General features: G+C 40.8%; 2 protein-coding genes across 2 annotated transcripts; both read right to left on the reverse strand.

Moving 5' to 3' along the window:
* Window positions 1-3,026: 3,026 nt before the first annotated feature.
* snrpg (small nuclear ribonucleoprotein polypeptide G) lies at window positions 3,027-6,417 on the reverse strand. The gene is made up of 4 exons (XM_005946542.3): window positions 6,269-6,417; window positions 6,073-6,095; window positions 5,269-5,393; window positions 3,027-3,097 (listed from the first exon to the last, which is right to left on the reverse strand). Exons 1-4 carry the CDS (start codon window positions 6,298-6,300, stop codon window positions 3,047-3,049), a joined length of 231 nt encoding a protein of 76 aa, XP_005946604.1. The 5' UTR covers window positions 6,301-6,417; the 3' UTR covers window positions 3,027-3,046.
* Window positions 6,418-6,536: 119 nt separating this feature from the next.
* si:ch211-148l7.4 (uncharacterized protein LOC563603 homolog) lies at window positions 6,537-11,677 on the reverse strand. Its single transcript, XM_005946540.3, has 2 exons — window positions 11,382-11,677; window positions 6,537-10,964 (listed from the first exon to the last, which is right to left on the reverse strand). Exon 2 carries the CDS (start codon window positions 10,937-10,939, stop codon window positions 9,383-9,385), a length of 1,557 nt encoding a protein of 518 aa, XP_005946602.1. The 5' UTR covers window positions 10,940-10,964; window positions 11,382-11,677; the 3' UTR covers window positions 6,537-9,382.
* Between the last annotated feature and the right edge of the window lie 4,343 nt (window positions 11,678-16,020).

The raw sequence follows: 16,020 nt of genomic DNA on the forward strand, positions 1-16,020 counted from the left end.
AACGGGAAGTCAGTCGTCCGGAGTGCGCCCCCTGTTGACCCGCCGTCAGCATTTGCGCATTATGATTACAGGTGTTCAGGTGATTAGAGGATCATCAGGGGGTCCTTTTGTCCCTCTGTGGGGGGAAACTCCCACTAGGTTTATATCTGGGACTCTCCACCATTTGACCTTAGAACTGAAGAAGCTTCTCGGATGAGAGGTGAAACGTCTTCAAGCAACTTAAAGAAGTCCAGACGCTTTTCTTTGCAAGCTCCTTTGACTACGATGACCTGGATGACTGAGAACCTTCACAGACATATGATTACACATGCACACAGCACTCAAACGCACCGGAACTGAAACCTGAGTGAGAATTCCTCTCCGCCTTCAGGCCAGAAGAAAAAAACTTTTTGAAGTCATATTTAGGAATAAGGTCAGCAAAACTGTCTTTACCAGGTTTTTCTAGATGCAGATTTTATGTGCTGCTGACATATAAAGGACAACAGTATCCAGAGGCATTTGTTGGCTGCTGCAGTCTGGGAGACATGCTACTGAAAAGGAATGACATTGCTGTTTTTGTTTTGTGTATGTAGAACAACTGGCAGTAAACTATGGGCTCAAAATGTGGTCATAAATATTTTGTACTTGTAAAAAAGATTTGTATGTGTAAAAAAGATTTGTGTGTGCGTAAAAAAGATTTGTATGTGTAAAAAGATTTGTGTGTGCGTAAAAAAGATTTGTATGTGTAAAAAAGATTTGTGTGTGCGTAAAAAAGATTTGTATGTGTAAAAAAGAATTTGTGTGTGCGTAAAAAAGATTTGTATGTGTAAAAAAGATTTGTGTGTGGACTTAGAAAAAAAACCCCTGCAAGTTACAAGTACGGATTTTTGACCCTATTTTTCTTCCCTTCATCTGATTGGTCAATGTCATGTCAATCACAAATGTAACAATCCAATCAGAGAACAGATGGGTTTGGCTGTCGGAGGGGCGCTTTTTTGAACTGCAGGTCCTTGAAGGGTGATACCGTTTGAAGCTGGAGGATCGCTATATAAATATCCGATAGCAGCTAGGTCCCCTAACTTTCAGTAGCTGTTGAAAGGAAAAAGTTGTGGTATATCAGTGGTTAGAAATAACATTATTACTTTAGGATTAGTTTAACACAAAGTCAGGGCTGACCCAGGACCATTGCTGTGAGTCACAGTGCGCAGCATAAAAGTCCTTTCACATCGGATGCAGGATACGCTGCTAATGCTAACTGCTAACTAAAAGCAAAGGATCCAGAATTTGTTACGCTGGCTGCTGGGCTCTGTGGGTTTTTGCAGCAGCTCTACCTGTACTAGATGCACCTGCTCCTTGTCTTTTCTATCTCTGACTTTATGTCCTCTACAAGAGTTTGTTTTTTTTGCTAGTTCTTCAAATGTTCAATAAAAACATGTATGCTAATTCATAACGAAGAAAGCTTTGTAATGAAGACTGTCATTTCCAAAACACTGCCCGCCCCCACCCCGCGGTCCGCAGCGCTGTTGAAAAGGCTGTGGAAGTCCCTGTATTAAACACGTAGACCTGTGACACAAAAATCACCAAACTCGGACGACCACAGACTGTTTTCCTTCGTGGTGATGAAGGAAAACGCTGGGTTGGCATGTAAAAGGGCATTTATTCCCTTCAAAGACCTGCAGTTCAAAAAAAGCGCCCCTCTGACAGCCAAACCCATCTGTTCTCTGATTGGATTGTTACATTTGTGATTGACATGACATTGACCAATCAGATGAAAGGAAGAAAAATAGGGTCAAAAATCCGTACTTGTAACTTGCAGGGGTTTCTTTTCTAAGTCCACACACAAATCTTTTTTACAAGTACAAAATATTTATGACCACATTTTGAGCCCATACTTTTGTCCCATTCTCTGTCAACATGATCCCACACTGCTTCACTAATGTTGGCTGAGCTCTGGGGACACCAAACCATGACTGACTGATCAAATTTCACTCACTTCACATGGCCTGTTGCCACTGATTTTCAAGCCACTTCTAATGTCAAATCAGAATCCTTTAATAATCCCTAAGGAAATTATGTGAACACGCATACCTCAGCCTTTTCTGCCTGTTTGTCTTCCTTAAGGATGACTTGTTGACAGCCACTCTTCCACTCAGACCATTTCTGACGAGTCTTTGGTGAACAGTAGATGGGTCAGTAAAGGACCTGTGCCAGATCTCTGCTGGATTCTTCTTTTATTTCTTAAGGACATGACATTCAGATACTGTTTGGCTGCTGTAGCGCTTTAGGCCTGCCACTCCTTTAATCCTTCACTTGTTTGTTTTTCCCAAAAATTTTTAAGCACACACTTGACACAATCTTGGCTCAAATATTCAGTTAACAGCTCTTTGGGCATCACATCATTGGTGACCCCCCCCCCCCCACTCTTTTACATCTGTCAGGCTGCTATCTTTGTAGATTCTGAAGCAGCAGGAATAAATTACTTTTTTGTAAAAGGCAGTGGCTAAGTGCATACCTAAATTCAACATGTATTTGGTTTTCTCCTTCTTTTGAAAATAGGCAGGTATAAATGAGCTCAGCAGCAGCCAATCTCCAAAGAAAAACTTTTAGCTTCCGAAGGCCCAGAGAATCACTTAAAATTTCTAAGAAAATCTGTCTCTTAGTGGGGAGAATATGAAGAAATAAGGGTGTTGCACAGTATTTTATATCGGTCCAGCTGGACTCTTATCATCATATTTAGTGTGCAGCTTCCTCTGCCTGTTGCTATAGTAACATGTTGACAGTAACAGAACAATAACTTGTTGTATTGTGGTAATGTGATATAAACTGAATGCAGAAAACCAATTACAAAGAAAACTGATTTATTCACAAGATCACACATTTCAAAAATCCAAACAAAAAGACTGTATCTATCATCTCACAATTCAAATGCTTTGTCTCCTTACTGAGGAGCCAGAAAGGGACAATAATGTAAAAAACAAACAAACAAACAAAAAAAAAACCCCAACAAAAAAACAAAACAAAAAAAACAAAATGTAGGGATCATTTTCTTCAGGTGCCTCCTCCGCTCTCATACTCTCTCCAAGGCCTCCAGCATGATGATGCTGTTTCCCCTGATGACCTGTGAGAAACAACACCACACAGAGTAAACACACTACCATCATGACAAATGTCCTAAAGGTTTTAAATAAAGCACTGAGCTTTCCAAATCTAAACAGAATTTAGTATCTTATTCATAGAAGGTAAAGCAAACAGCTTTTCTTGACATTTTAAAGCCTAAATTATACTGAACAGCTGAGCACTCATTCGTGTTGTTTGTAGTTCATTGCCTGGGGAGAATGTGTACTTAGTGTAAAGTAAATCATCCACAGACACAGACACAGAGTCCACACAGTCACAAAAAGCAGGCAGGCACAAACTGCCCTAACCATCTCATGATGAAATTTATATCAGTGGGACCTGAGTATACCCTAGCGGACTTGCTGACGGTATAATTCCTGCTTCAAACCGAGTTGGGATGGTTTTGAAATGAATGAAAATGATTTCCTGGAGCAAACAGCAGCAGATGCAGGTATAACTAATAATGTATGGTATGTGAACACAATTCCACAAGTGTGCTATCGTGCAGTTCACCAAACAGTCCCAACAGCATGTCACTGGATGTGGAAGACATATGTGTTGTTCAAATGCTCACAGGTTGACAAGTGGGCCAGAAACGGGGAGGGCACGATTGTGGAGTTCGGCAGGAAAGGGTATGACACAAACATGAAAAGAAAAGTACAGACAGTGACTGCAGTGGACACTTTTCGTTGTTTTTGAACACACTGTTCACTTCACTTCACTCCCTCCAAGACATCTACAGGAAGCGGTGCCTGAGGAAAGCGGGGAGGATCATCAAGGACTCCAGTCCCCCCAGCCATAAACTGTTCAGACTACTTCCATCAGGAAGGAGGTTCTGCAGCATCCGGTCCCGTACCAGCAGACTGAGAGACAGCTTCTTCCACCAGGCCATCAGACTGCTGAACACGTCATAGACACCTCACCTTCACTACTAGAACTTCAACATTATGCACTCCATACTGTACATTAATGCCACTGTTTTGCACATGTCTCAACTCTGTATATTTTTATATATTTTACTTATTGTTTACTCTATTTAATTTGTAAAATATGTGTATACACACACACACGTAGAAAAATATTTAGTATACACATCCAGAAATGCATATACTATTATATATTGTACATATATTTATTAGTTTCAGATGTAGCCATTCTTGTATTTTGCTTGTTTACATTATTGTATTTTGCACAACTCTGTTGCTTGTGAAGCTCGCACACAAGAATTTCACTCACATGTACTGTACCAATGTACCTGCACATGTGATGTGACAATAAAAGTGATTTGATTTGATCAACTCGTTGTATTGAGAACTTTATACTTCTCCAAGGCTGGCTGATGGAACAACGACAGCACATGCAAGTGTGGCCCATGCACAGGTTGTAATACATATTTGTGATACTCCATCAACAACAAACACTCTCTGCAGGCAGTCTGTGATTGCCCAGGAACTGCGTTCATGCTACTCCCACTCAAGAATAAAACAAGCATAACAATCTGACGTTGTTCAGGTCATGGTTAATGTTATCGGGGACATGCTAAATGTCTGTGAAATAAGGGCCTAAAACTTGTTCCACCAGCTGAGCTAAAACCAAACCGTCAAGTACAACCAGGTTACAAAGGACGAAATACTAGTAGCACATGATATGCAACCAAAATGTATACAAATGACTCCACCAAGTCTCTTTGCACTCCATATGACAGGAAGAGCAAACGGTGGATGGAAATGACTAACATGATGGAAAAACAGGGCTTTAATCAGGTACAAAATATTTATTTTGTGATGATATCATGCAGATTTCAATTTGTACTGCTGCTGAAACAGAGTGTGCCAAAATGCAAAGGGTTCACGTGCAAATGAATATTGGCAATCCTGTTAATATACTACAGCTAAAGCTATCAAGAAAGATCGGGGTCTTAATGTGAGTGCTTTGCAGCATGTTCAGACCGTGGCAAATATGAAGTCTGACACCATTATAACCAGAACTCTCTCGTAAATAAGCAAGCTGTAGTTAAGAGGAGAGCAGACTGCTTGAAGATAACAATGCTGTGCTTATCTTAAGCGCACAACTTTTCTTTGGTTGGATGCACAAACTAAAGAATGAACAGAAGGAATGGGTTAATGGCCTTTGGTGACAATACAGAAAATTAAGAAAGACAAAGGTACTGACCACCATGCCAATTGTGTTCTGCTGTCCTCCGGGGCCCATCTCCAGACAGTCATCCACCACCAGGTTCATAAAAGGGTCGAACCCCCGCAGGATGCCTTGCACATGTCTGCCTCCATTCAGCTTCACTGAAAGGAGAAAAAAATAAATCACTATGAGGAATTTTACAAACTGCTCAGTTCATTTATTTCTGAGACTGATCCATCTTTAAACTCAAAGTTTAGATTGTCCACATACTACCACGAATATTTACATACAGCAAAATAAGACATCCATATTTATGCTATCACATAACCTAACTTTTGAGTCCACATCTATGAAAGGTACTTGACTTACCCAGTGTGAGGAATGAACTTATTATTCCGAGGGTTACAACAAGCTTATTTTCCAACTTTTAAGACCATAAAGACATCTCACAATTATAGTATAGTGTCAATGAAAGACAGTAGGGGTTATAAGGTCTGTGCAAGTTATACAATATATCAACATTTGTCCTAACCATCGCATTTCTAGCAGTACTTCCCAGCAACACAACACGCTGCGCGTATTAAAATAAATCCCCCCCCCCCCCATGTGTATTGCCTGCACTACATGTCTGCTCTTTGTTATGAGATCCTGAACAAACAGGGAGCAGAGGTCATCGAAGGCGGCTTTGTGAAGTGTACCAGATGAAAACGTAATTACTGAAATTATTCAATAACATCACTTTGATATTTCATGCTGTTGCTCAAAAACAACGAAAGACAGGAACAGATTCACTTTTAACATTCCGGCTGCATTTGAATCTGTGCTTGGAGTCATACTCACATGAAAGCTTCTTGTCCATGAACCTGGAAAAGAAACCCATCAGCATCGGTTACATGGTCACAGTTTCTTCACAGGCATGTTAGCTAATGTTAGCTTGTGGCTATTACAAACAATGTACCAGATCTGCTATACAGGAAACAAGAAGCAGGTACAAAATAACCAGTGCGCGTTTATTTATCAAAGATCATTGACTTACTTCTTCAGCTCGGGTGGGTGTGCTTTACTCATTTTAGCTGTATTTTCTGGACGCCGAAGCACTCGTTCGCAATCTTTTCGTTTCACGAAACCGCGGAAGGAAAGCGTGCGCCGACAACCGGAACTTCATTGGTGAACTCTCATAGTGGACCTTCTGCGTTTTCCTCACAGCGCCGCCATGAGGACAGGAGGAGGGAGAGCCGGCCAGCTTTGAATGCATATACCGGTAGTAGTGGAAGAAATATTCAAATCATTTATTTAAATGCAATTATCACAGTATATCCCTCACATCACCACCAGAAACAGCCTTTCCTGTTGATAAAAGGCAGGATAGATTCATACTTTGATGTTTAGGCAAAATTCTGACCCTGCCATCCAAATGTTGCAGCCTGGGATCAAAACTCATCAAACCAGGTAACATTTTTCTAACCCAGTAATGTCCACTTTTAGTGAGCCTGGTTGATTCATAGTGTCAGTTTCCTGTTCTTAGCTCACAGAAGTGCCACCCGTTCAGTTCTGATGGTGCTGCAGCACATCTGCTTCATTGTCCGTGTTGTGCATTCAGAGATGCTGTTCTGCATACCTTGGTTGTAACCAGTGGTAATTTGAATTATTGTTACTGTCTGGCCTGACGAAGCACTATGCCAAAGCATTTTCACCCAGAGAAATTTTGTTCACTTACTGGGTGTTTTCTCTTTTTTAGACCATTCTTTGTAAACCCCATTTATGGTTGGGTGAGGAAAATCCAGTGTATGTTCAGTTTTTTGGGGGGTGTTTTGCTATAAGACCAAGTGGGCCCAATGACAACCATTATTTGTTGACAAATACATTTAATAATTTGAGGAAAATCATATTAGTGTAACTATTGTTTTAATAATGAATCTAATGTACATTATTGCATTTTATAACATTGTTTTACTGTTCCTGCTTTAAGAGTAATGTGTAAGCTTCATGGCCATTAGTTGTTATACTGTTGACTATGTTCAGAATACAAATAGAAGAGCTTTTAGCTGCGACCTGCAATTTTAATAATGATTTATATTATCTGAACCTAGAAACTAGCTAAAATCATCAAAAATAAATGTATATATTTGAGTAGAAATGAAATAACTTTAAACCACTTTGAATAAAATCAAATTATGGTATAATTTTTGCAATTTGCCCTTGCTAATTTCAACTGTCATCCATTAATTACTATCAGTCTGCTGCATGGCTGTGGCATGCAGTCAGTTTGAAAATTCACAGAATTAGAACAGCAGAAATGATGCAAAGAAAACATCTGACAACTGTTAAATTTTATTTATGTCATCTGCAAAGAGCCATACACACCAACTTACAAAAGACCTCAGAAAAGTAGAAACTTCAAAACCTAGAAACGTATCTTCTACATGTTCACAGTCGCATTTTGAAAACAGTAGTTGAAAATACTTTAGAAAAAAAAAATCATGTTGATTTAAGTTTATTCACCAAAGCGCACTTATTGAGCATCGTAGACACACTGAAGGGCTGCCGTCAGTCCATCTGTTTGCATAGTTAGGAAATACGACCAGAGCTCATGCAAGCTAAAAAGCAGGGGCATTATGAAAGGCATTGTTTCGGGTAGAGTTATCCATGAAAGCCAAGTTTGCTCACTGTATAGATTACTGCGATCTCTCTTCCATGATAAAATATTAGGAAACAGCATGTAAACAAACAGTGTTACACACTACAATCTCATTCAGACCCTGGGGCTGCATTTTATCTCTCGAGCAAAGAAATGAACCTCCACCCAGTGCTCTAAGTAGTGCTGCTAATACTCACGTTCGGGACACAAGACTGACAACACGACAAGTTCACACACCACAATTGATGAATAATTATTGCCAAATTTGTAAGAAAATACAGCAGAAAACATAACAAAAACTAGACAAGTGGCAAACAATTTGTCAGGCAGTGTTCTGGCCAGAATGTACCACAGTTGAGCAGATGGCCTCATTTCTCAAAAGAACAAAAAACAAAACCCTGAGGCAAAGATGAGCTTAGCTCCACTTTGAGCATGCGAGCAAATCCCAACCTGTTTTTGGAAAATGGGGTTGATTAGAAATGAACAGTTCAAACTCTAAGAGCTGGGAAGTTTATCCAAGGTCCAGGAACCTTTACACAACTGATGTTATTATTAACAGCCATTTTCAGCTGCTCCCTTCTCAAAAGGGATCGCCACAGTGGGTGACTCCACAAGTTTGACTGGCAGAGTTTTATGCTCTTTTTATGGCCTCCCTAATACAACCCCAAAGGGGCTTTGTGTATCTGGCTGGAATTAAACCAGCCCAGTTGCTGCCAAGTGGTGAGACCATCTTCCAGGATCATAAGCTACCATTCTTAATTAAAAGAAAAAATAAAAGGAAAAGCAGACAATTTGTGGAAGTTTTTATACCACTCTGTGGTATAAAAGTGGATACACAGACAACAACTGGTCTGAAAGAGGGACTCCTGGGTTTAAAGGTTTGGATACTTTGAATGGATCAAACGAATCAAAATCAAACTGTTCTGGCTTCTACAGTTTTCAATGCATTATAGAGTGAAAATTTGCAGACAACAGTCCTTCACAGTGAAAATATTAGCTTTATGTTCAATTTCATATCATCAGTCTTGCTGTAATAAAGCTGAGGCTCATCTTAAAGGCTGCTGCTGCTAAACAACAAACACATATTCTGTGTAATTCTTCTTTGTTGTATTTCACTACAATGCAACTTGTTAATGCATGGTTGCTCTGCAAGACGCATCTGAGAAGATGTCCTGTTCTCAGATGTACAAACACTGATTAAACCTCCCTTTAAAAGCTGCTGTGATGGATCTTAGACAAACTGATATCCACACTGTGCTTTTCAATGAGTCTTGCAAGAGAAAATAAAATTCATGGTAAAGGGCTAAATAAAAGCTTAATAAGACATTCTTTTTAACTGTTGATATGGTTTGGATAACAAAGCCCGAGTTTGGGGTACAAAAGCAATATATTCTGAATTCTCAATCAGTGAACTCGTGACTCAACAAGAATTTCACAGAGATTTCATCACTCCCCTCTGTCTAACCCTTCAAGGCAAAAAGGCGGATTGCTGATGACATTCACACTGACACGTCAGGCTTTGTCGGCTTGATGCGTGTAGCCCTCTGTCAAGCTGTCCTCCTCCACCCTAACTCGAAGGTGCTCCTGACAGTGTTCTAGGAAAGAGTCAAGTGCAGAGAACCCCTGCTGGCAGGGCACGCAGTGGTACAGCCTCTGCCTCCTGGAGCCTGGCCATTTGCACGTGTCCATCTCGGTGGTGCACACACTGCACTGTCTCCTCTTCATGGAGGTTTGGTGGAGCTCCATGTGTTCCTTTAGCTGCTGCTGCAGAGAGAAAACCTCTGCACAGGAGGGGCACGGGAAATCTCTCTCCACCTCCTCCTGAGCTTCAGGCACTTCTGTGCATCTCCCTGAAACACCTTTCTTGGTCAACTGTCGAATGACTTTCCTGGGTCTCCCTGGGCCAGCCCTGACTGTCTTAATCTCAGCGAGGCTGGTTTTGGCTTTATTTGGTCTGTTTTCTGATAGTTTGGATGAGTCTTTGGTGGTACATCCTACAGTCTTGCTTTTGTTTTTGATAGCCACCAAGCTCAAGGCTGTATGCTGTCTGTAGTGTGCCCTAAGCGATAAATGGTGGACAAAGACTTTTCCGCAGACCTGACAGGGATACGTGCCTGCTTTCCTCCGCTTGATGACGACTGGCCTCGGCTCCCTCCTGACATTCTTCTCTCTACTGTGCTTTTCTTTTCTGTGCATGTACAGTTTAGAGGTGCTCCTGAAAACCATGTCACAGGAGCGACAGCTCAGCAGCTTTTTTTGAGATTTTGAACTCTTGCTTGCCTCTTCATCCACCTTAGCACTCCTTCCTTTCCTCACCTCCCCATCGGTGGCACTTTGCTCCTCTGCATGGCTGGCCTGTTCATGGCGTTGCAGTGCAGCTTCTGAGCGGAAGACTCTTGAGCAGAGTTGACACGTGTTGATAGCTCGGCCACTGGGCCCTGGAGTATCTGAAGAATCAGAGCGAGTGGAATCCCCCTCAGAAACAGGTGAAGAGCCGTCAGGGAGTCTGCTGGCATCAGCTATATCGGACAGGGACGGCAGCTCATTGCAGCCGGCCTGTTGGTGCTGCAGCAGAGCCTGCTTCTGGCTGAAACCTCTCCCACACGGGGCACACGCATATGGGCTGCGGTCCATGTGATGAGGCTGGCGGTGAAGTGGCTTGTCCAGGGGGCTGCCAGGATCAGAAGTGTGAGTTGCGCACGTAGAGCAGGGGGAACCAAATAGCGACATCCCATGACAAAGCTCGCAGCATGTGGACTCGCACTTGTGTAGCTGTAAGGATGACCTCAGGGAGAACTCCTGGCCACACGAGGGACACCGGTGAGGCTTGGGCAGTGTGTGTTCAGACTCCTGGTGTTGTAACAGATCTGTGGCATAAGGAAAGGCGTTACCACATTCTTGACACAGATAGGTGGGCTGCTGGGGCAGACGCTGCCTCTGGGTTCGTGTGTGCTGTTTTGTCTCTGCCCTAGCGATAAAGGTGGCAAGCCTTGACAGAGTGTCTGTGGCTGAGCTGGAGCGACCAAATGACTCCTGGGACCTTGTAGTACTCCAGCTGACTCCATCCATCCTCCTTCACCAAGCTTTCTCCTGGCTTTTATGGAGACACAAGAGGTTTGAGCAGCTAGCCTTTAATTCACTCAGACACAAGATCTAAAAGGCTAAGGTACTGAGAAGTGTTTTGGTTGTAAGCTAAATGGCACCACGCCTGCAGTCAACAGCTAGCCAAGCTCTGTAGGATGAGGGGAAACGTGCCTTCTATTTAACTTGTTCCTCTTTTTTGTTGACATTCTGAATTACTGGTCGCTAAGTTTTATTCTTCTATTCTATTTGGACAACACAGACTGAGACGATAGGTATCAGTTTAGTGATAAGTCTGAGCCTCTACAACGGTAAACCTTACAACAACACAGCTGCGACCACGGGCTAGCTTTGTGTTTGCTAAGGTTAGCTCGCTGCTAGCCTCGCCAACACGTCAGAAATGCACACTTGCGCTTGTTAACTAGCTTACCTTGGCACTCAGACAGGAGCAGTGCAGCGGCTGTATTGACGAGTGAATAGATTCAGACAGTGCGTTGCATTATTAATGGGATTCTTTAACACAAACCACACTGGCATGACTGCTAAACTGAAAGCCAAGTTTTCTTAGCACTGGGTCCGGGTCACTTCCGGCACGTCACTTACCCACTTTGGAGTTTGAGTTCTCAGGTATGCGCAGTGACTGTAGGTATGATGCTTCTCCTCTCTCTTATCCAGCCCATTTACAGTCTTGCTAGTTACAATTAAAAGGACTTTCAAACCAAAACAATTTACTAATTTTTTTTAAATTAATGCCAGCAGTTGCTGACCCCTAATTAACTATTAAAAAGACATAAAATCAAAAATGTTCTCTGCCCCTTTCAACAAGGGTGTTTCCAGATTCATATCGACCATGTTACAGATGGGAATTAGAACAAAGCAGGGAAAGCCCAAAGAAATCATATTTCATCAGAAAGAATAGATTATAATGTAGGAAACTGGTAACGTAAGAAAAAGTTGTAAATATTTTTAGGCGTTTATAATTAGAGTACTTAAAGTAAATTACTGATTATTTAGTTATTCTTATTGGATCATAAAATTGATTCTTTTGTATATATATCACTTTAATGTTGCTGGTGGAGATATCCCCAGCTCTGTCTGTCCTTGTCGTTGTGTCCTTGGGCAAGACACTTCACCTACCGCCTACTGGTGTTGGCCAGAGGGGCCGATGGTGCGATATGGCAGCCTCGCTTCTGTCAGTCTGCCCCAGGGCAGCTGTGGCTACAACTGTAGCTTGCCTGCACCAGTGTGTGAATGTGAGAGTGAATGAATAGTGGAATTGTAAAGCGCTTTGAGGGTCTCGAAAAGCGCTGTACAAATGCAATGACTGACTGTTTGTGTGTTTTAGTCCTGTGATATACTGGCGACTCGTGGAGGATTACTCCACCTTTTGCCTGGTGACCCTTCCCCCTTTCCTGACTTGGAAAAAAAGAAGAAAATGAATGGCTGAAATAAATTATTGTCACACAGAAATACTCAAGAAAAATTTTAAAACTAGAGAAACAACCCAAGTAAGTATAAAATGCAGTTTTTAAATGATGATTTCATTTATTAAGGGAACAAAGCTATCCAAACTTAATTTAAAATAGTAATTACATGCGACCCCTGGCAGGAATAGCGACAATCAAGAACAGTGGCTCACATCGCTGTGGAAGAATTTTGTCCCACTCTTCTTTGCATAAGCATTTCAATTCAGCCACACACAAAGGTTTTTGAGCAGAAGCCGCCTGTTTAAAGTCACACCAAAGCATCTCAATCAGGTTTAAGTCTGGACTTTGATTAGGCCACTCAAAAAACTTTTTTTAGTCATTCACAGGTGAACTTGCTGGTGCATTTTGAATTTTTGTCTGAATTATTAAGTGTGCTTGAGCTTCAGGGCATGAACAGACGGTGAGAAATTCATTCTTTCGGGTAGAGAGCAGAATTCATGGTTCCATCAATTACAGTTGAGTTGATGATGGCTGGGATGACGTTCTTCTTATGAAATGATGTAATATTTTTATGTCAAAGTGGTTTTTACTACATTCATATACAATTTTTTTGTTAAGTTTATATGAATGTGTGTGTGATTGGGTGAATGACCTACTGTAGCAAAAACCACTTTGAATGCCCCCCCCCCCCCCAAAAAAAACAAACAAACCAGGAAGACAGCAAATACTTTTTCACATCACTATATGTGCTTGTATAATTTTTCCTCACATAGATTTCATCATAAATGTGAAGCACGTTGGAATTGCGTGCTTTAAATGGTGCTATAAAATAATATATCAACCCAATCCATGTACACACATGTTGTTTGTTTAATATCATCAGAAAAGGTGAATATACAGCTGAGACTGAGAAGTCTTCATTTAAGGCTGAAGCCAGCATTGACTAGTGAAGCACTCTGTAAAACAGGCTGTACTGTTCCAATAAAGATTGGATTTGTTGTTGTAGCTGCATGGAAAAAAAACATTTTGTTAGTCTTTAGTTAATAACATCACATTTTTTTAACAGAATGACCTTTAAATTAAAACAAACAAACAAACAAACAAACAAACAAACACAAAAAACCCCAGAATGGAGTCACAGTAATGACAATCATGCGGCTCACCTGAATGAATGAAAGTGACTTTAAGGCTACACGCATACTGTAAAACTCCAAAAAACATTCAAGGTGGTAGATGAAGATTGATTATGGAAATCTGATGACTGATAAATAGTGGACAAGACTGGTGTTCCTTCATAAATAAAGGAGAATCTATTTCACCATCATGTCTTCAGTAGCACTTCACTGAATAAAATGCCATTAAGTAGCTCAGAACTCCAGTTATAGTTGAAATGGATTAAGACTCGTGAACAATGTTGCTCCATTCAGTCTGCTGTGATCTATGGTGATGACGGTGGCATCCATCAGCTGGGTGTCACAACTTTCCAACAGAGACTTTGGTCCAGAATGAATCAGGTTAAAGAGTGAAGCAGATGACCCAACTTAGATTGATTTTCTTTCTATTAGATGCACAAAGTATAAGAGTGTTGTCATACCTTTCAAACATATGTTGCACTATTATTATCACTGGCAATGAAGGTAGATGAGTTGTAACGCACACAATCATATTTAAAAAAAAAAAGAAAGAAGAAAAAAGAAAGAAGAAAAACACTGTTGCACAAATAAAGTTTCATGGAGCATGTCAGGAAAGCGTTACACTGTATGTGTACTTTACCAATGCTCTATAGGGTATTGTCAGGGATGTGGAGCTGCATTCAGATAGCATAATGACTTTCAATACCAACACAGGCATTTCCTCCAATTAAAACATACTGATTGTAAATATTCTGTATAACTGATGTTAATGAATGTTTTTCATCACTTGTAATTATGCACAGATTTTACACTGACAGGTATCTCTTGAAACACTTCGGGTAAAACCTCCACCCTCAGGCCAAAACTGACAAGCTGTGTTGATGCAGTGTGACAATCTGCAATCTTCATCAAAAACTGGATCACAATTGTATAAACTTTACTACAATTTTAAGCAGCTACTGAATTAATTTAGCACAGTTCAGGTTCAGGAAAGATCTGAACAGTGCTAAGTTTAGATTTTTAAATAAAACTCTAACTTTACAGTTGTTGTTATTTCCAAACTATACCTCCGTTCTTCACAGTGATTTAGAAATTAAAAGTGATATTGATACCAAATCAGTCTTTTTGCTTTACACCCCAAACACAACCTAAAAAATGAAATACAATACCTTCTATTTGCTACTCATAGGTAATACTTACTAATTACAACCCAGAATATCAGTCGCGGCTTTAAAGATGCTGATCGTACAGAGCGATTTTGGTTAAACCAAAAAGCATCTATTTAACAAAGAAAGGGGACTGCCAGCCAGACAATGTAAAACTAAGCTTTGTATTCCAGTTGCCTGCTTTATACCCAATATTGTCCCTTGTAAAACAAAAAATGCAAAAAATATAATCTTTAGATACCATTTCTCACTAAAAGGATGATCTCACAAACATTCATCATCCCACTATATTACAGTGTCTTCTTTCACGCTTACAGTGAACATAAGAGATGACCAAAAACAGTATAAGTAAACCAGAGTGGCATAGTCGAGTTGTTTTTTATACTGTCACAGTCCACCGTTGCAGTGCAACACTGCCTGCAAAATAGTCCCATATTCACTGAGCTGTGTGCAATGTAAGCCCCAAATCCACTTAATATTCACTGGACTTCATTTTCACAGGATAAAGTTGATATCACTGACATAACATCCCGTCAGTCTCTTTTACGTTACCTCAGAGACAGCACCTGATGTGCATCACAGACACCGAAGTTGCCCACTCAAGGTTTAAATTGATTTTTAAAAGTCAAAATGCAGCATTTTCCCTGGTGCGGAAGCATTGGGCTTATCTCTTGTAGTGGCTGGGAGCATCTGCAAACATGTATTTGAGCCTGTAAGCTTCAGCCAGGAGGAGACCGACTTCTTCATTCCCCCAGTGGATTGTAGGAAGGTTCTGCAGTAGCATGAGGAGACCCTAAAGAGCAAGAGAGAGTCCTTAAGACACTCAGTGTTTTGAAAGTTGGAGATACAAAGCCTTTCATTGTCAAACGTAACATATGGGTTAGCATATAAAACTTAGCAGATGTACATGCATACTTGGTTGGTAAACCTACTACAAAACTACAAGCAACACTTTTATTTTCTGGTGATCAAATAAATACGGAGCCCCGCAGGGGACATGGGAGAAAAAAAAATTAAGACGGACTTTTGCGAAACAAACAACAAACAAACAAACAAACCCGGGATCTCACAAAACTTTTGCGAGACCTCGCAAAACAAACTTGGGATCTCGCAAAACAAAGTTGGGATCTCGCAAAAGTTTTGCGAGATCTTGCAAAAGAAACTCGGGATCTCGCAAAAGTTGAATTCCAACAATGGCGGCACCTACTTAGTTGTAATATTACTCTTTCTGGGTCACAAAATACACTAGTAAGATATTTTGAGGCGTGAATGTAGTTGTGTAAACGTCAGATACCTGCTCGGTTTACAAGACATCACATATTTGCAAAAGTGCTCCGACGTTT

This window comes from Haplochromis burtoni, unplaced genomic scaffold (assembly GCF_018398535.1).
Source record: "Haplochromis burtoni strain Fernald_Lab_line unplaced genomic scaffold, NCSU_Asbu1 Contig_482, whole genome shotgun sequence".
In the NCBI taxonomy this organism is placed as follows: Eukaryota; Metazoa; Chordata; class Actinopteri; order Cichliformes; family Cichlidae; genus Haplochromis; species Haplochromis burtoni.